General features: G+C 35.3%; 3 protein-coding genes across 3 annotated transcripts in view; 1 reads left to right on the top strand and 2 right to left on the bottom strand.

Moving 5' to 3' along the window:
- Window positions 1-21,340, bottom strand: part of LOC129751195 (uncharacterized) — a 598,057-nt gene that overhangs the window by 286,207 nt on the left and 290,510 nt on the right. The window contains exon 3 of the mRNA XM_055746561.1: window positions 8,467-8,514. The gene's annotated coding sequence lies outside the window, so the exon portion shown is untranslated. The remainder of the gene's footprint in view (window positions 1-8,466; window positions 8,515-21,340) is intronic.
- Window positions 2,562-5,109, bottom strand: LOC129752111 (uncharacterized). Its single transcript, XM_055747902.1, has 2 exons — window positions 2,848-5,109; window positions 2,562-2,783 (listed from the first exon to the last, which is right to left on the bottom strand). Exon 1 carries the CDS (start codon window positions 5,107-5,109, stop codon window positions 2,887-2,889), a length of 2,223 nt encoding a protein of 740 aa, XP_055603877.1. The 3' UTR covers window positions 2,562-2,783; window positions 2,848-2,886.
- LOC129752110 (uncharacterized) lies at window positions 5,587-7,746 on the top strand. Its single transcript, XM_055747901.1, has 3 exons — window positions 5,587-5,603; window positions 5,863-7,510; window positions 7,575-7,746. Exons 1-2 carry the CDS (start codon window positions 5,587-5,589, stop codon window positions 7,469-7,471), a joined length of 1,626 nt encoding a protein of 541 aa, XP_055603876.1. The 3' UTR covers window positions 7,472-7,510; window positions 7,575-7,746.

Here is a 21,340-nt window from a genome sequence, read left to right as displayed (position 1 = left end):
GTTTTTTTTTATTTTTCCTTAAAAATCATTTTAAGCAGTCGGAAATGATGAGCACATCAAGAAAAAAAACTCACTACGACTTTTTACTTTTTCCTTACATTAATTGTTGCAAATTTGTTACTTTATGAGACGAATGGTCAAGAGATCGGTCAAATGAATTTCAAGTCAGTATCGAAAACATTCGTATAGTCTTAGTTACAGGCCCCAAACGGCTGAGCTGAAGGGCTGAAGCTGTTCAAGTAAAATGAAGAAGAAAAAAAACATTCAATAGAATTCTCTTGAATCTCAAGTGATGAGTAAGTGATTGTTGAGTTGGACACCTTAATTAAAACTGAAGTGTACATGAGTTTGAATATGAGAAATTCCCCGAGTTTTCACTTCTAAATGAATTTTCCACTGTTTTTAAAGAATGATATAGGGTTCAGTGTATGTATGTGAAAAAAAATACGGAAAATCGCTAATTTACAATCTTTCAGTTAAGTTATTTGAGTTTGAGGTTAAACTTGATACATACAAACGAAATAAATATGTTCAGTATTGTTGAAAAGTTGCCCATCTAAATGCAAATGTTTTTGTTTCAAATGTTTGCAATCTTCAGTGATATTGATTTCGAAAAAAAATGCTAATTTTGAACGAATTTACTCGAAAATTATCATCAAACATCAGACAATTTATATTCTCAAGAAAGATATGATATTTGTCACAAATCTTCCATATAAAGTGGGCCTCTTAACCAAGGTTGCCGAAAAAAATTCTGTGTTTTTGACCAAAAAAATTCTGGAATTCTGTGATATTAGACTAAAATTTTGTGACTGTTTTCTGTGACACTATTTCTATGAAGTTCATAGGGAAATCATGTGAAACATCAACAAACTGGAAATTACGTACAGTTTTATCAGAAAAAAATTTGCATTACCTTGTTTTAATATTTTCACGAATTAGAGTTTGAAGTAAAAGGTCAAAAGTGACTTAAAAATTTATAATTCTCGAAATCTGTACAAAATTTAGAAAATCTGTGAATTCTGTGAAAAATTTAAAAATTCTGTGATCTGTGACACAGATTCTGTGACGATATTTTGCTCAAAATTCTGTGATAATACAGATTTTTCTGTGATTTCGGCAACCTTGCTCATAACTTGGTCTTTAAAAATGAAAAAAAAACACAGTTTTTTTAAGGTTAGTTTTTGAACAACGTCTTTAAACATTTATATTAAAAGATAGAGCTATGATGTCTGTTACAAGGTTTCTTAAAATTAGATAATCTAAAACTTGTCATTGTAATGATATTAAAAACTAATCTAATTGAAAAATTATCTCACTTTAGAGTAAATTGATCAGGAAAAAAGACATATCAAAACTCTCGCATTTCAAAATCATGAAACCTTGTCGATAATATCGTGAGGCTTTTTGGCTTCTAAGCATTTAAAAAGCTCATGATCACGTTTCTTGAATTTTGAACCACTGTGCGTGCATTTCTCGCATATTGCTTTATCGTAATGCAATGAACTACTCACATAGTTTTGTTAAGTATTTCAGCGCTGATGTAAATACATCACAAGAATTTGTATAAAATCGTTTATCTGATGATTATAAATTATTTTCGAAAATTTTTCGTTTATTTTTTCAAAATCTAGTGAAATGTTGAGTTTAAGTATTAGACAATCTTGAGCCAAAAATTGACCAAAAGTTGAAAAAAAACAGCTACCTTCAAAAATTCTTCAAAAACTCTATATTTCGTATTTTGAGAATCAAAAGAAGCCAAAATGTGTCAAATGACGTTAACTTTCCAGCGAACATTAGAATATTTATCTACTGTGGCTTAATCAATTTTGGCAGTTCATTGATAGAATTGTTCCGTTTTTAAACAATTTTTTACAGTTTTTGATGTCATGATCTTAAAACAATTCAAAAAAATAATCTTGAGTGCAAAGTAAAACTTTCAACTTCAGTTTTTTTTAACACTAAGTGAATATTTAGCTGATCTACAAATATTTTTCCGAATAATGTTTTTTTCGGATTTTTTTATCGGGCACTCGATTCCAGAAGTCGTTACCGGTGAGGAATGTCACTTCGGATGAACCTAATAATCGTAATAAGGTGATTAGAGTCCCATGACGGTAAGGTAACTCAACTATTGTCACGCGTGGCGCAGAATGAAAGCCATTATCTGAAAGATATTTTAGAGTAACATTACGAGGTTTCTAAAACATCCAAATCGGATGAAAAACAAGAGAGATATGTCGGTTTAATGAGGAGTGTCAATTTGACGCTCCAAGAACATCAAGGGGTAAAAATTTCAGGGACGGATGAGGGATTAAAATATTGAAATAAAAAAGTCTCTTGACTAGCATAACTTTGTTTTGATTGATATACAAAATATATTCCCACAATATGGATTCTATAGTACAAAAGTTGTTTAAATCACAAAAAACAATTTCTGTGAATTCTTTAGCGAAAAAATGAAAAGTAAATCACCGGAAATTTATTTTTTGAAATTATTTTAATTGCTCTATCGGTAAAAATTTTTATTCATTGAGAAAGAATATTAAGGTTATGTAATGGCTTTTCGGTCTTATCGATAAAGTATTAAAACACTTTTATTTGTGCTTCATCCAACGTTTCAAATACTATGTATTCTTTTTCAAGGAACTAAAATTGAATAGGAAAGCATAAAACATATTTCTAATGATTAACAATTTATCATTAATCACTTACTCGGACATAAGTGTTATCGTCCAAAACAGATCTGCTCCTATAGCGTTCATCGATCGTCGATATTCTGGCTACAAATTTGAATTCAAATCTTTATTCCAGTTTTAAAAGTGAGGAGGAAACTGTGCGACTTACGTGCCCAATATGTGATGGTATTGGCCTGGGCTGCGGCGCCTATTCCGTCGTTAGAAAACCGTCCGTGGCAAAACTTGGTTCACTCCACTCACTGTTTGTTGTTGTTTGGGTTTGCATTGCGTTTCTATTGTAGCCAGAAATCGGCGCCGATGAGTGCTTGTGAGTTGTTTTCGATAGTGTGTGGAACACTCCGCCGTATGAAATTGCTCGTCCATCGGTGTCGCTCTGGATGTTGACAGTACTCGGAGTGCTTTGAATATAGCACATCTCGAGTACCTCTAGGTGCTTGCGGTGTTTGTTCGAGCTGTCGAGAACGGTGGCCTTATCAAAATCGAACATGTGTCCCTGGTCGAAACAGTGGTCTACGACGGCTGATTGTCGCAGTTCTTTTATGCTCGGGTCTGATGCTGTGGACCCCGTGGCTATGATGCGTTTTAGTTTGTTCACATCGCATTTATGTTTGGACATTCTAGTACGTAACTTGTAACTAGTTTGTCCTACATATCGTTTATTGCACTCTTCATTACGTTCGGGTGCGCCCGCACATGGTATATTGTAAACCACATTGGAGCGATCGATCGGTAGCATCGGATCTTTCACCACTGGCAGTAGGCTGCGTATTGTGTGCTGTTGTGTGGTGCCGATGCGTACATGCGGGTAATCCGTCCTAAGCGCACGGACTACATTTGCAGTTAGGCCGTCGATATGCAATATGGATCGGTAGTGTTGTGTGGGTGTTTCTTGTGTGCTTTGGAGGGGGATGTCGGTTTCGTTTGCTTTACGGATTAATCTATTGATCAGGGACGTTGGATAATCATTTTTCCTAAGGTTCTCGTGAATCAACTTGATTGCATCGTCGGGGGGAACGTTTGTTGAGAAGGTTTTCACTCGTTTAATAAAATTTAATGCCGTGTTGATTTTGAGGCGTGTGTTGTGGGCTGATCGGAAATTCAGAAAACGTCCCGACGCTATCGATTTCTGATACCACTCGGTTTTTATAGATTGGTCGGATTGTCTAATCAGTACCAAGTCCAAATACGGAAGGCGACGATTCGATTCGATTTCAACCGTAAATTGGATTTTTGGGTGGTACTGATTAAACTTTTCTCTTACCTTCTCAACTTGTTCGTGTGGCAGCGCTAGTAGTAGATCGTCGACGTATTTCCTTAGGATCGGTATCTGGAAATCAAGTGTCCGTGTCACGCTGTCCAGCAGTGATTCCATGACGAAATCGGCTATCGGGCTGGACACAGGATTGCCCATCGCCGTGCCGTATGTCTGTTGATAGTATTTATTTTTGAACCTAAAATAGCTGCAACTCATGCAAAAGTTGATGATTTCGAGAAACATGTCTAAGTTGATGTTGGTGTTCTTCTTGATTGCATCCCAGTTGTTGATAATGTTGCTTAGAACGAGGTCCCTGGGAATGCACGTGAACAAAGAGACGACGTCGAACGAAACAAGAACGTGATCTGGAGGTAATACAACTTCATTGATAAATTCGCAGAACTCGAATGAATCTTTGACGTTGTATCTGCTGTTGATCGACGCTTGCAATATTCGGCCCACATATTTAGACAGCTCGTATGATGGCGATGTCATGCACGGTACCACTGGTCTCAGTGGTAATCCCTCCTTGTGTGCCTTCGGTGTTCCGTAGATGCAGGGGGCAGTGGCCCTGTACGTTTTTAATTTCAATTCCGTGGCTCGGTTTATCAGCTTCAAATCTGCTAACCTTTTCGCGAAATTGTTATTTTTGGTTTGGAAACCGGTTGTTGGGTCACGTGTGAGGATCGTGTATGTGTTTTTGTCATCGATTAGTGTCTGCATCTTTTTATCGTAATCCTCGCGATTCATCATAACCGTTACGTTGCCTTTATCAGCTTCCAGTACGATGATATGCGGATGCGTTTTTAGAAACTGTTTTGTGGCTATTATTGCTGTTTTGTAAAAGTTTTCAGACGGATTGCATCGCGCGTTGTGCTTATGCGCATGGATGTGATTTACGATTTGATTAGCAGCTGTACTCCGATTTCGTATCTTGACTTCTTCGTCTTCAGATGTTTCTATCACACCTTCGATGTCTGCTATTAGGTGGTAGAACGTAGACGGATTTATATTTGTAGATGGCAAAGCAAACTTGGATCCCAGACTGAGCAAGAGCTGTACCGAGTGTGGTACCTCTAACATGGTGCTGTTGTGAAACGCCCGGTGGTTATGTGATGGCGTTTGTTGCTCAAGCGCTTTTATCGATCTGTCCATAATCTTTCGATATTTGCGATCTGTTCTGGCCGCGCGCTTTTGTTGGTGTACTTGTTGGAAAGCGACTTGTTTGGCAAAAAAGCGTTCGCTTTCATCATCTGGGATCAAACTCTTTATGTTGTTGCGTGTGTGTTTCATGTTTTCTGAGATCTGTTTTATTTTATAAAACGTCTGTCTTATTTCTAGACTCAATATTGCCTTTTTAAACCGTTGGACCTTCCTGTTGAGCTCATTCAGGTAAGGGCTGTTTTCTTCAAACAGCGTATAAACACATCGAAAGACGTCCGTGATGTGTGGGGGGAACATGCCCGTTTTGCGGCATTTTATCAGGAAATCTTTCCTGCTTGTCATGTTTCCCATTTTGCGATTTTGATTGGCGTATATTTTCAGTGAATGTTTTGCCTCGGTACCGTATTCATTGTCAATATGATTGTAAAATTGAGCCATAATTTCTATCAAATAATTTTTCCGACCGGGATGATTTTTGAGGTTATGTAATGGCTTTTCGGTCTTATCGATAAAGTATTAAAACACTTTTATTTGTGCTTCATCCAACGTTTCAAATACTATGTATTCTTTTTCAAGGAACTAAAATTGAATAGGAAAGCATAAAACATATTTCTAATGATTAACAATTTATCATTAATCACTTACTCGGACATAAGTGTTATCGTCCAAAACAGATCTGCTCCTATAGCGTTCATCGATCGTCGATATTCTGGCTACAAATTTGAATTCAAATCTTTATTCCAGTTTTAAAAGTGAGGAGGAAACTGTGCGACTTACGTGCCCAATATGTGATGGTATTGGCCTGGGCTGCGGCGCCTATTCCGTCGTTAGAATATTGCAAGCGTCGATCAACAGCAGATACAACGTCAAAGATTCATTCGAGTTCTGCGAATTTATCAATGAAGTTGTATTACCTCCAGATCACGTTCTTGTTTCGTTCGACGTCGTCTCTTTGTTCACGTGCATTCCCAGGGACCTCGTTCTAAGCAACATTATCAACAACTGGGATGCAATCAAGAAGAACACCAACATCAACTTAGACATGTTTCTCGAAATCATCAACTTTTGCATGAGTTGCAGCTATTTTAGGTTCAAAAATAAATACTATCAACAGACATACGGCACGGCGATGGGCAATCCTGTGTCCAGCCCGATAGCCGATTTCGTCATGGAATCACTGCTGGACAGCGTGACACGGACACTTGATTTCCAGATACCGATCCTAAGGAAATACGTCGACGATCTACTACTAGCGCTGCCACACGAACAAGTTGAGAAGGTAAGAGAAAAGTTTAATCAGTACCACCCAAAAATCCAATTTACGGTTGAAATCGAATCGAATCGTCGCCTTCCGTATTTGGACTTGGTACTGATTAGACAATCCGACCAATCTATAAAAACCGAGTGGTATCAGAAATCGATAGCGTCGGGACGTTTTCTGAATTTCCGATCAGCCCACAACACACGCCTCAAAATCAACACGGCATTAAATTTTATTAAACGAGTGAAAACCTTCTCAACAAACGTTCCCCCCGACGATGCAATCAAGTTGATTCACGAGAACCTTAGGAAAAATGATTATCCAACGTCCCTGATCAATAGATTAATCCGTAAAGCAAACGAAACCGACATCCCCCTCCAAAGCACACAAGAAACACCCACACAACACTACCGATCCATATTGCATATCGACGGCCTAACTGCAAATGTAGTCCGTGCGCTTAGGACGGATTACCCGCATGTACGCATCGGCACCACACAACAGCACACAATACGCAGCCTACTGCCAGTGGTGAAAGATCCGATGCTACCGATCGATCGCTCCAATGTGGTTTACAATATACCATGTGCGGGCGCACCCGAACGTAATGAAGAGTGCAATAAACGATATGTAGGACAAACTAGTTACAAGTTACGTACTAGAATGTCCAAACATAAATGCGATGTGAACAAACTAAAACGCATCATAGCCACGGGGTCCACAGCATCAGACCCGAGCATAAAAGAACTGCGACAATCAGCCGTCGTAGACCACTGTTTCGACCAGGGACACATGTTCGATTTTGATAAGGCCACCGTTCTCGACAGCTCGAACAAACACCGCAAGCACCTAGAGGTACTCGAGATGTGCTATATTCAAAGCACTCCGAGTACTGTCAACATCCAGAGCGACACCGATGGACGAGCAATTTCATACGGCGGAGTGTTCCACACACTATCGAAAACAACTCACAAGCACTCATCGGCGCCGATTTCTGGCTACAATAGAAACGCAATGCAAACCCAAACAACAACAAACAGTGAGTGGAGTGAACCAAGTTTTGCCACGGACGGTTTTCTAACGACGGAATAGGCGCCGCAGCCCAGGCCAATACCATCACATATTGGGCACGTAAGTCGCACAGTTTCCTCCTCACTTTTAAAACTGGAATAAAGATTTGAATTCAAATTTGTAGCCAGAATATCGACGATCGATGAACGCTATAGGAGCAGATCTGTTTTGGACGATAACACTTATGTCCGAGTAAGTGATTAATGATAAATTGTTAATCATTAGAAATATGTTTTATGCTTTCCTATTCAATTTTAGTTCCTTGAAAAAGAATACATAGTATTTGAAACGTTGGATGAAGCACAAATAAAAATATCGATAAGACCGAAAAGCCATTACATAACCTCAAAAATCATCCCGGTCGGAAAAATTATTTGAAAGAATATTAAAAAATTTAAAGATTATAGACGAAAAGAAGATTAGAATAAGGTGAAAGATGCTGAAAGTGAGCAGAAGGGTAATTTTTATTTGAAAATTTTCCAACACAAAATTCACGATAAAATGTTTTGATTTCTAGTGGATTAACTGATTTTATTCTTTCTTCAAAAATTTTGAACCGTCCTAATTCATGCATACAATTAGTGACATATGTAAACACACTCACACATGTACACAGACCCCCCAAAACTAGGACGCTCGTTAATAGGAAGCCGCTAGATCCAAAACCAACACACATGAATGTATGAAAGCTGACCGCGCACTTCGGCGCTCAACAGCTGCCCATTCTATTGTGTTTTTTTTCCTTTCTCCCAGTTGCCTGTAATTTAATAACTTTCGCGGAACAAACAGTGACAGCCGGCGTCGTCGTCGTTTCAAATAATTATGGCGTCGTCGTGCGTCCAATCCACATGCATGCACGGGTGCGGGTTTTTGGGCGATGATGATTTAATTGGTTTTTATTGAAAATAAATGCTTAATGAGATGACCCGTGTTTGGCACAAATTGGCCACTGAATGATGTTCCCTCCACTTCTCCCCGGCTTTCCCTCTGATTCATCAAATGTTGTTTGAGTTTACCTTTAATCCGATAAACGGTACGTGTGTAAGCTGGCGGCAGTAAGTGGCCTGAAAGTGGAGTAAAAAATTACATATGGTTAGTTTGTTTTTTTTTATTTCGTTCATTGAGTAAAATTAAACAACTCTTGTTTGGGGACCCAATTGACAAAAAACTAATCCGCTCATTACACATGTTTGGTTAAGATTATTTAACAGATTACACGGTGATTTAACAGAATTGTCAGAGGTGGAATGAAAAATTACTGTTTGATTTTTCTATGGCTTCAGCGGATCAAACATATATTTTTTGTCTTGTGATAGATGTTTTATCGATAGAAATTTCTATTTCCAAAATTTTCTGTTGAATGAATAATGTTTTTTTAATTGAACTGAATAAATATTCAAATAGTTTGTTTTAGATCAACGAGCTAACTGTATTTTGAAGAAAATCATCATACTCCTATTTTTAAAGATGTACTTGAACTTTAAAATTATAACTAAAGGTTGCCAAATTTTACGACTTTTCCCGGCTTGATATTTAATGCGAGGTTGGGGAACAGTTCGGCCCGGTTCGTTTGCCCGAATTTCATTGAAACAAGCCCAATTTTTGCCTGCATTAATTCACTTTATTTGGCAAATCAATCAAAAAACAGCAAATTGTGTTATTTTTTTAAATTTTTTTTAACAAGTTCTGTAAAAATAATCATTAAAGGTTTTTGGGAAGCCATAAATACAATTTAAACTCGCGATGGGTTTTAATGATTTTTTTACAATATTTTGTATTTTATTTTGTTAAGCTTTTTCTGAGTTGTGACAAAATGTGCTTGGATACTGCTCGGATTTTGCCAGGTTTTTATATAAAATTTCCCGGATTTGTCCAGCCCGGATATATGCTAAAAAAAATCTGGCGACCTTATTGTTTCTTCTTTGCCAAGAGAGATGACCACTAAGTTGCATTTTTCAACAATTCTATTCATTGAAACAAAATTATCAATTGAAACAAATTATCGAAACAACCGAATTTAAAAAAAAAAAAAGTTTCAAAAACATTCAAAATCTCTATAACACAAACCTTAGCATTAAAATTGTCCCCTGAAAGGTCGTTGAAAATTCCACAGAAAATTAATCACAACTAACCTCAGAACGTGATATGTTCAAAATTATTTTTAAAACCGAGCCAAATTATATTATGGTGTCCGCCTGCTCTTAAGACCTTGTCAAAAATAATAAAATCCATGTTGGGTAAAAAATGAAAACATTTAATTTATATGAGTTAAGAAAGATACTCAATTATATAAATTTATGATTCACAAAATGCTTTTTTTGCCAAACATATCTTTCAATTCGTGTAGCTAGTGCTTTTGAATATAAAATAATAATTCTGCAATTAATTGAATTCAATTGAGTTTTACGCAAATGTAATGCTTTGAAGGACACACCCATTTTAGTTCAAATTGATCACCTTGATTTTGAAAGTGATAAAAAAGTCTCATCAACAGGGGTGATTGATAATACTTATTTAGATGTCAGTATTTTTTTTAAGTTTTCTAGAGTTTAGTTTAAAAAGACATAAAATTTTTGATGCCAGACACAGCAAAAAACATAAAAGATTTTTCGATATATTTTTGAATGTTTAATATAAAAAAATGAAGATGTTTCGTTTCGAATTTCATCGTTTACATAAAAAAAAACATAAACAATCAAAATGCACTCCTTCGGCTAGCCACCTTCTTTGATTTATATTTTCAGCTTCGTTGAATTCAAGCTGAACATTGAAATGAAAACGCATCAATATTTGAGCTCAACCTTTCCGTTTCATTTGCTTTTTAACACCAAACTTATTCATACATTTATTTAACTTCAAAAGCCTTCAACAAGGTTATTCCAATCAATTTCACACATTGGAAATTACCATTAAATAATTCTTCAGAGCAAAACAAAAATCAATGAAAAACTGCAAACAGTTGCAAAACTTCTCGATTGGTTTTCCACATTTATTTCTTGATGAAGTTCTAACACGGATTAATTTGCTATCTATTGAACTTATAAGTTTTGTTCAAAACATTCATTATTTTAAACAATTATTTGGGGAAATTTTGTTAGAAAAGTGGTATAAATCAAAACTTATTATATCATTTTTTTTTTCGTATCATAAAGTAGTTTTAAAAAGGTTCTGTATAATTCGTAAAATATCTTATGCAGAGTTTCGGAAGAGAAACGAAGAGTTTTATCATCATTAGTTTTATAAATGATACTTGGCCGTTAAAAAGCGAAGCATATGATTTGAAACTTTTTAAAAACAAAATCCGAAAAAACCTAAGCAGAAATTAGTGATTATTTAAAAAAAAATTATGTTCAATTCGAAAAAAAGAGGAATAATACTACTAATTTAATTATTTCTATCGAAACACATCAGCAACGTTAAAATCATTTTCCAAACTTCCAGATAAAAACACTGGATTCACATTTGTAAACTTTGTCGAGATTTGAACAAATTGCAATACTTAATTATCAGATTTTGAATGAAGACTTGTAGCACAAAATAGTTAGAACAAAGAAAAACACCTCCCATTTTAATAAAGTAGGAAATTTTTCATAATTGCAAGCTAAATATATATAAAACTTTGTCATTTTTTGTGAGGAATTTATAATTCATGTTTACCCAAATTGTTTGATTAATTGATCGATTGATTGATTGAGACATTCCAACAAAAAAAAATCATAACTTTAACCTGAAATAATCAGAGGAAATGTCGGGAATAATCGAAATTTAAAAAAATGTATGAAGAACATGAAGGAAAACATTGAACACCAATAGGAATTTCTCCGGGCAATCTAGAATGCTTACTTTATAAGCATAAGTATGATAAGAGATAATGCAAAATAATTGTTAGCTTTATGATTATTCTTGAAATAAGCGAAAATCAATTTAAAAAAAACCTTTTGTTGCTTAAATTGGTTCATTCGGCCAAACTGAGATTCTTTATTGAATTTTATTTTGATGTATTTTTATTTAATTTTTTTTACTGAAGTAAATATCTTGAATTCAGCATATCTTTTTCCAATTGATAATTCTCAATTGGTTTTCAATAGTAATAGTGATTCAATTTATTGTCATTTTCAAGCTTTGTGTTGTTTAAAATTTCAAGGTTTTATAAATTTTTAGAAATCGAGATCTTTGTTGAAACTTCGAAACTAAGTTTGCCAGATTGGTCGATTTTATCCAGGTTTGCCCAGATATTTGATATGAAGTTCGGGAAAAGACCGGTCCGGCTCGATTGCTCAGATTTCGTTGGAAAATTTTCAAATCAAACCTTGAAGAAAAAAACAAATTGTGTGGTAAATTATTTTTATCTATGCGTTAAAAACGAAATTTTTTTTAACATGTTTTATAAAAATTATCATCAAGAATTTTTGTTTTGTTGTTTTGATGAGTTTCTAGGTCTTAAATAAATTTGTCCGAATATTGCCAGGATTTTGATCGACAATTTTGAAATCGAATGCTCAGATTTTGTTAGGTTTTAAGATACAAAATGTGCTGCAAAAAAATATGGCAACCTTACTCTAAACTCTTCTCATTTTGAAAAAAATCCTAATTATGTGTTTTGAGCATCTTATCAACATTCTGATTTCAAGTGTTTAGATTTGTTTTTTTTTGTCATTTAAAATAACTGTTTAACAATATTTTCTGTTTCCAATATTAGATGAAAAATTTAAAATTCATTTCAAATTTTTAAAATTTTCACACATTACATAAAAACGATTTTTATTTGTGTTTATGAATATGAAATTGAAATAAAATTTATTTATTTGAAGTGAAAATTTAATCATTCTTTCTTTGGTTTGGATTGTTACTTTGTTTCTCAAGTTTGTATATGAATTTCATCTATATATATAAAACAGGGAGAGAGACAGCCCATACAGAAATGTGCGAACACGCAAAACTCTTCACTGGATCAACCGATTTGCATGCGATTTTTTTTGTTGTGTTCGTCTTCACGCGAAGAATAACACAACGGAGAGATAATTTAGAAAATGTTTTTGTGGAATTTGAAAATTAATTTTTAGTTTTTATTCGTATCAAATAAAAGTCATGGCACCCAATTTTAATTTTTTTCCATTCGAACCACCCAGAGTAGGAAGGCGCCAAAAGCAATCAAGGCTTACTGATGTACATGTCCATCTCTCTATAGGAAGTTTTGGCGCCCATTTTTGTTGCAAGTGTACTTTTCACGTGGCACCAGTAAAATGGATACTTGGATGTGATTTTCCCTATGGGGTTCCGCAACTACCAAGCAAAGCAAAGCCTGTACGAAAAATATTGACAAAATTTGTAATTTTTTGTATCAGAATCAAGACAATTCTAAGATTTTTATAGATGTTTGTTCGTTCACCATTAATTTTTTTGAAATGTCATATACTTTTAGCAACTCAAGCAATATGGCTGTAAAATTTCCTATCGACTCAAAACAACTTAATGAGATTGAATTGAAACATTTCATTATCAAATCATTTTTGAAGAGTTTTGGTAACACCAATAGAATGTCATATAACTGGTAAAAGATCACCTTAATTTATTTTTCGTTGATTTTATCCAGTTAGTTTGAGAATTAATATATTATATATATTTTAAAAATCGTTTATCCAGTTAGTTTGAGAATTGAAGGTTATTAATTTTGTGATCCCAAGTAAATTGAATCATTATCATAAAAACGGATTGGAGGATCAGCAAACATTGGAAAATCTACACTACCTTTCATGCTTAGTGGTTAAACTGACTTTTGAAAATTTTAGCTATATAGGACTTTATCCTGATATTAGATGCAACTCCCAGTTTCAAAAGTCAGTAAAAAGGATCGTAATCAATAATATCATCAAGTACTAAAAACTTGAAAGATTATAAAAATTAAATTTTAAGTAAAAAGCATGCCACCTAAAATTTCGAAAATTTAAGTATGGAGAAAAATCTAAACCAATACACAAAAATACAAAATAAGTTTCGTATCAGATATAAGATCTAAATAAACAATCTGTCAAGCATAAGTAAATTAAAGAATATAAACACTTAAATTTGATCAAAAAAATAAAACCAAGATCAACGAACATCTAGCTTTCAAATTAACGTTTTAATATAACTGAAAATCTAGATTCATAAAGCCAAATTTAGAATATTGATTCAAATTAATAATAAAATTCAGAATTAAATTTAACTGTCTGGATTTCAGTTTCTTATCTTACGATCATAAACTATAAATTTAAGTAATTTGTGAATATTTTGAATTTCTATTCCAAACACTCAAAATAGATTTGCTTTCATTCAGGGTTTGCCTGTTAAGAGAAAAATAATCTATATACGAGAAAGTTTAAATTCTTTTTTTCTAAATTCTTCAATTCTTAGTGCAATTTGCCAATCCCTAACAGAAAATTGAAAAAAAGATAATGATGACACAAATTTCGAAGACATTTTTAAACATTATATTGATTAGAAAAGTATTGCTGTAAAATGAAATGAATAGTAACTTTTTCTGAATTGTTAAATATTTGTCAAACCCAGCTCTGTAAATTCACAATAAGATTCAATTAGTGTATTTAGTACAAAGTAAAAAAAAGACATTTGAAATAATAAATAAATGAATAAATTTTATATTCATTATTCTTTAAATGTTCCGGATTCATTTTTTAATTTTTCTATTCTGACGACCATGTTTAAAGAAAACTGTAATGTATTTAAATACAGAGATTAACACAAATCCAAAATACAACTCTGACGACTCCAGCAAAATAGACCCATTTTCTATTGACATCAATCTTCAACATTTTTAATATACTTTATCAGATAGAAGTATTTGAATAGAAATGATGACTAAACTAAATTGAAACTTGATAGATTAAGCGTTCTTAAGTTACCGGAACTGATCATTAGCAGAACTTCATTATACGCTACCTCAACAAGAAAATAAGTTCGCTAAACAAAAGTTAGCGAACTTATTAGAGCAAACCGTATGAGAGTTTTTGTGCCACGAACTGCCGGTTTTGAATGTAAATTTATGTATGATATTTCCATTCGATTAGCAGTTTTTTAATGAACTTAAAATAATGAAATTCGAATAACGAACCATAATTCTGGATTTTTTTTTCTGATACTTGCTTTTATACACTTAAAAGGAAGGCTGACTAAGGAACAGTGCTAAAATATAAAAAAAAATACTCAAACATTACAGGCTTAACAAAGTTTGCCGGGTCAGCTAGTTTATTATAAGTTTCGTAAATATTGATTTGAAAACATTATATTAATTTGAGATACTGAATTGTGATTGTGAATAAAATTTAATTTCGAACTATACAGTCTTGAACTCTTATATCCGTACTCTAAGCTCGTACGGGCCCTTCGAGAAAAATTGCCTCAGGCCCCCGAATCCATGGCTTATTCCGGCCCTGTATTTCCCTAAAGCTCTTCTTATTCTGTTTTATTCCATAAGGAGAATCGTCTTAAAACAATCTTCGCCAAGCGTTTAACCGCTACGAACTTGGATTTTTTTTTTTAATTTTCTTTACTTTTTGGCCCACTACGTCTCTTTTGAAAGAAACTGTGGGCAATTTAGTGGACACAGCTGTTTCGAAATTAACAAATCTTGATTATTTTTAAACCACTTAAAAGCGTTTTTAATAAAAATGTCTGCTTGCAATTCTGACAATAACGAAGTAAAACCATCATTAGGTAGACTTTAAAGTGGAATCGGTTAGTATAGAACGCAGGTTGTGAAGAGAACTTATTAAGTAACTCTTTTTAGGCTTTTAAAAACAGCGGAAACGAAAGTTTTCGTTTTTGCACATTGTTGTTTTTTCCATAGGGGCAGAATCTTGGCAAATCATTATATGTTATTCAAAAAATCAGCGAAAACATACTTTTTATGCAAGGAATCTTGCCATGAGCAGACATATTATAAGATTCTAATGCTGGAACAAGGGCGGCCCTAGAGTTGGCTCTTGGGGGGTGATTTCCCAAATTTTCAAAAATCAGTCAATATGAAGGAACGTAATATCTGGTGAAAAAACGATCATTTTGAAAAAACAAAAAAAAGGGGAGGGTGGCAGGAAAAGGGGGAGGGAGGGGGGTTAGGGTTTCCACTTTCAAATGAGTACAATTTTCACTGAATAAAATCAGATGTATTTCGAAAAATATGAAATAAGAAAAGAGTAATGATATCTTTTAACAAACTTTTTCAATATTTATAGAACAACCAGAAAATCTTTAATATTCACTGCAAAAAAATGTTAATAAAAAGAAAATGGTCATAATTTGTCTATCTGGTAGTTTGAAATTGTCACTTTCAAAGATCGTTAAAGAATTTCTTGTTATAAATGTCATTTTACAAATGAAAATTATACACACGTTTATGAGTTTCTGAATATTTTTTAGTGCTAGACCAAACAAAAAGTATAGTTTCGAGATAAGTTTAAGTTTATTGTTGCTATGAACTACAAACCGGTTAACGGATATTAAATTTTTCATTGGAGTAGTTTACTGAATAGTGATTTGGAAATTTCGTAATATTATTTTCAATTTGGAAACACAATCCTCCTTCAAAATTCTGGTTTTGATTTTTCAAATTCTCAATATAAAAAATCATCACTCTAAATATAAATTTTGTTGAAAACAAGATTATCTAAATCAGATACTAAAGTATGAAGCTTCTTGAACTTAATTTTAATTGATTTGCTCTTGAGTTTAAGATAATAATACAAAATTTCAATTTTAATTGTACTGAAACAAATGAAATAGCAACACATAAATTATAAAGAAAGTAAAAACCCGTTTTTTTTTCTTCATGTAGGTACCTATCCATTATTACAAACTCTTCAAATAATATTGATTTATAATAAAAAAAACATGGAATGAAGCCATGAAAGGTTAATTTAGTGAAGAGTATTTATCGATTGCAATTGAAATAGCCAAACTTTCAGATGTAGAGTTTCAAACCTTAAACTGGATTTTAACTTAAAATTTCAACATAATTATGTGGATGAGCGAAAAGATAACATAAGATTCCGGCAATATTATTGGTGTAGATCTTGTAATTCAGCAGTATCAGTCAAAAGTCAGAAAAAGCTCTTTCGAATGCTAGCTTGATGGATTGCCTTGTTGCCGAAAAAATAATCGACTGATAACGGGAAAGTTTTAACCCACAAGGGAAAAAATAAAACATATGCAAACTGATTTTGGAAATATTTTGCGTCTTTAACTAGATTTTTCTGTCAGATTTGTTGTCAGAAAGCTAATTAGTTTAGATGACTGATGACCTACATGAACAACAAATAATTATTTTGATTCTATATATTATTTTCTCATCGAATATATTATTTCATTCATCGAAGCAGATTTTAGGGAAGAATGGCAGTAAATGACTAATTCCCAAAAAAAACGATACAGATTTTGTTCCTAAAAATCAACGATTTGAAAAAATTATATATTCAATTTTTTTTTTAATTCTATAATTTTGTCGTCCAGAAGTCACAGTTTACTCACAGTTACTCACAGTTATATTTAATATATTAATACCTTAATAATATTAATAATAATAATAATAATTATAATAATAATAATATTAAATATATTAATATATTAATTATATATAATACAAGTTATATATAATTGAGAAAAAATGATCATGAAGTTAGAACCTTTCTTTCTAAATCTTTTTGATACTGTACACTTTTGCTAGAAAAAGCATAAATTTTTCCAATGAATTTTAATTTCGTATTTTTTAAAGTTATACCGAAAAACAGGGCCGATAGAAAAAATACAAACTTGCATTCAGTTCCCATAAATAGGTCAAAGTCAGTTTTCAAATTCTTGGCACCTCGGAAAATGTGAATTTAGTTTTTTGTGTTGTAATTATGAATGCAGATTTTGAGATTTGAAGATGAATTTAAATCTATTTCTCAAAACATTAATTCCTTCATATTGAAACAGATTTCATAAATAGTTTTGATTCCTTTTTGGCTCTTAAGACACATAGGAAAGTCAGAAATTACAAACACCGCCACAATTTCTTCTTTTGATTTATTGTTGCTCTGGAATGTGTTGTGTTTTATTAACGCAATAACTTGAATTTAAAAATCTTTAAAAAATTTATAAATCTTAAACTTTAACTGTTAAAATTTAAAATATTCATATTCAATTTCAGTTTGGTAGTATATACTTGAATTTTTTATATCATCCATTATATGAATGATGTGATAGATTTTAAAACAAATGAAATGAAATTGGATTTTTTTTATGAATTTCTTAATATATGTTAGTTTGAAGTTTCATAATTTATATATGAATGATGTAAAATCGAGGGGAAGATTCATTCGTGCAAGAGAATTTTTAATCAATTGTTATTTTGCAATCTAATTATGAATTCCTTGTAAACTCAAGTGAGAATAGTACTGCATTGGATTTTGTAGTGAGTTAGACATCACTTTGTAAAGATTTAAAACTGTCAATTAACCGAATGTAAACAAACAAAATTTATAATTGAATTTCAAATTCGTTTTATCTTTTTATCTTGAAGTAGTGTTTTATTATAATATTTTGTCCCGATTCCTTCGGTTTTTAAGATTTTTTGAACTACAAAGAAAAATCATAGTGATGAACTTTCCGTTGCTGAATCTTCCTTAAAAATGGATTTCATGAGGCCATAACATGTTGTATATTACGATTGAATTTATTTTGTGAAATATTGGTGTCAAACAAAAAGATTAGAAGGTACCAAAGACTGTCAATTGAACTCACACGTTTCTTAAGTGTCTACTGGAAAACTGATCACTCAAATGGAGGATTTGACTGCAATTTAAATTTCTTACTAATAATTTTATTTCTGAAAATTTAAAGAAATTGCCAATCTTATGATTCCATACATATGTATACAGTTTGAGTATTTTTATAGTTTTCTTTTTTCTGACAGAATTAAAACGAAACTGCATGGTAAAGGCAATCAATGTATGACTTCAGAAGAAAAAATATTCAAGTTTTTCAGTGTAATAACAATTTGCTCATGTAAATTTAGGCATATAAGAGATATTAGTGACAATTAAAAAATTTGTCCCTACATTTCATTACCATACTAAAAAATTAAATAGATAAAAGGTTAGCAAATTCAAAGTCAACACTATAAGTAATTCAACAGAAGTTGATTGGTATAATTCGGTCCAGAGAATTGCAAGTAACAGCTGTTTGAGTTTGATAGACAAACTTTCCATCAATTTTAAGCCTTTAAGTCATAAGCAATGGCTAGTGAAGTAGACAATGTGCAACTCGAGACCCCATACACCCAACCTTCGGGTAGTGGTCATATCACCTCTTGTTTGCAACTCCGATTCTCTACCTCCCCGTGGTACTAGCTGGGGTGCGAGCAACCTTAGCGGAGATCGGGTACCCAACCCCGGTGGATGCTTTGGTCGCATGCAGAATGAGTTAGGGGGCTTCGTACGCGTCTGTTCTCCATGTTAGGGGCGGCGTGCGGAGTGCAACAACGTCCTGGTGGTGTTCGGGACCCAAAACAGCAACATCACGACGGTCCTCCTGCGAGATAGTGGGGTTAGCTGCGGGCCTTGCGAGCCTGTGACTACTAAAAAACATAAGCAACGAATAACGAACAACAAATTTCGGATGGAAATCGGCAAAGACCCACGCGACGAAAAGGGACTAGCGATTGGAAACTTGGAACATGGAACTGCCGATCTCTAAATTTTGTGGGCAGTACCCACGTGCTCTCCAACGAATTGAAGAGCCGCAAATTCGACATCGTAGCGCTGCAGGAGGTATGCTGGAAGGGCTCCACGGTACGAACGTATCCAGATGGTCGTGCCATCTACCAGAGCTGCGGCAACACACACGAGCTTGGAACAGCTTTTATAGTGATGGGAAAGATGCAAAAGCGCGTGATCGGGTGGTGGCCGATCAACTCACGAATGTGCCGGTTGAGAATCAAGGGCCGGTTCTTCAACATCAGCATCATCAACGTGCACAGCCCTCACCTCGGAAGTACCGGTGACGACAAAGACGAATTCTACGCGCAGCTGGAGCGTGAATACGACCGTTGCCCAAAACATGATATCAAGATCGTCATCGGGGATTTCAATGCTCAGGTCGGCCAGGAGGAGGAATTTAAACCGACAATTGGAAGGTTCAGCGCGCACCAGTTGACCAACGAAAACGGCCTCAGACTCATTGATTTCGCCGCCTCCAAACGAATGGCCGTACGTAGTACCTTTTTTCAGCACCGCCTCCCACACAAGTACACCTGGAGATCACCGTACCAAACTCAATCACAGATAGACCACGTTTTGATCGACAGCCGGCACTTTTCGGACATCATCGACGTCAGATCCTGTCGGGGCGCCAACATCGAGTCGGACCATTATCTGGTGATGGTGAAGATGCGCCCAAAACTCTCCGTAGTGAACAACACGCGAAACCGGCGCCCGCCTCGGTTAAATATCGCGCGACTGAAGCAACCTGAGGTCGCGGCAGACTACGCGCAATCGGTCGAAGCAGCGCTGCCGGCAGAGGGCGAGCTTGACGAAGCCCCTCTCGAGGACTGTTGGGATACCATCAAAACAGCCATCAACAGTGCTGCGGAGAACGTCATCGGTTATGTGGAGCGATCTCGACGGAACGACTGGTTCGACGAGGAGTGTAGGAGGGTGATGGACGAAGAAAATGCCGCGCGGGCGGCAGTAGTGCAAAGAGGCACCCGTCGAAATGTGGAAAATCACCGACAGCGGAAGAGGCAGCGAGTCCGACTTTTCCAGGAGAAAAAGCGCCGCCTGGAGGAGGAGGAGCTCCAGGAGCTGGAGCAGCTGCATCGTTCCCAAGAAACACGAAAGTTCTATCAGAAACTCAACGCATCCCGCAAAGGCTACGTGCCGCAAGCCGAAATGTGCCGGGATAAGGACGGGGGTATCCTGACGGGCAATCGTGAGGTGATCAAAAGGTGGAAGCAGCACTTCGATGAACACCTGAACGGCGCACATGCAGGAGATCAAGACGGTGGGGGAAGGTACATCGCCGGCGTAGCCAACGACGAAGAGGAGCCACTCCCAACGATGAGTGAAGTTAAGGAAGCCATTCGCCAGCTGAATAGAAACAAGTCGGCTGGGAAGGATGGCATCGCAGCTGAACTCATCAAAATGGGCCCGGACAGGTTGGCCGATTGCCTACACCGGTTGATAGTCCGGATCTGGGACATAGAACAGCTACCGGAGGAGTGGAAGGAGGGGGTAATATGCCCCATCTACAAGAAGGGCGACAAATTGGACTGTGAGAACTACCGAGCGATCACTGTCCTCAATGCCGCCTACAAAGTGTTGTCCCGAATCCTACTCTGCCGCCTCACGCCACAAGCAAACAGATTCGTGGGAAGTCATCAGGCCGGCTTCATGGAGGGACGGTCTACGACGGACCAGATATTCACATTACGGCAAATCCTCCAAAAATGCCGTGAACACCAAGTCCCTACGCATCATCTATTCATCGACTTCAAAGCCGCATACGACACGATCGACCGTAACGAGCTATGGAAAATCATGGACGAGAACGGCTTTTCCGGGAAGCTGATCAGACTGATCAAGGCGACGATGGATGGAACGCAGTGCTGTGTGCGGATTTCGGGTGAATTGTCGAGTTCATTCGAATCGCGCAGGGGGCTTCGACAAGGTGATGGTCTATCCTGCATGATGTTCAACGTGGCGCTAGAAGGTGTTATTCGACGAGCGGTGGGCGAAATGCGGGGCACGATTTTCAACAGATCCAGTCAACTTATCTGCTTTGCCGATGACATTGATATAGTCGGCAGATCATCTGCGGCGGTGGAGGAGATCTACCGCAAACTGAAACGCGAAGCAG

Source organism: Uranotaenia lowii, chromosome 3 (assembly GCF_029784155.1).
Source record: "Uranotaenia lowii strain MFRU-FL chromosome 3, ASM2978415v1, whole genome shotgun sequence".
NCBI lineage: Eukaryota > Metazoa > Arthropoda > Insecta > Diptera > Culicidae > Uranotaenia > Uranotaenia lowii.
This window is presented reverse-complemented; position numbering and strand designations above follow the sequence as displayed.

Excerpts from the sequence above, each read along its gene's own strand:
- LOC129752111 (XM_055747902.1), bottom strand. The coding sequence starts at position 5,109 with ATGGACAGATCGATAAAAGCGCTTGAGCAACAAACGCCATCACATAAC.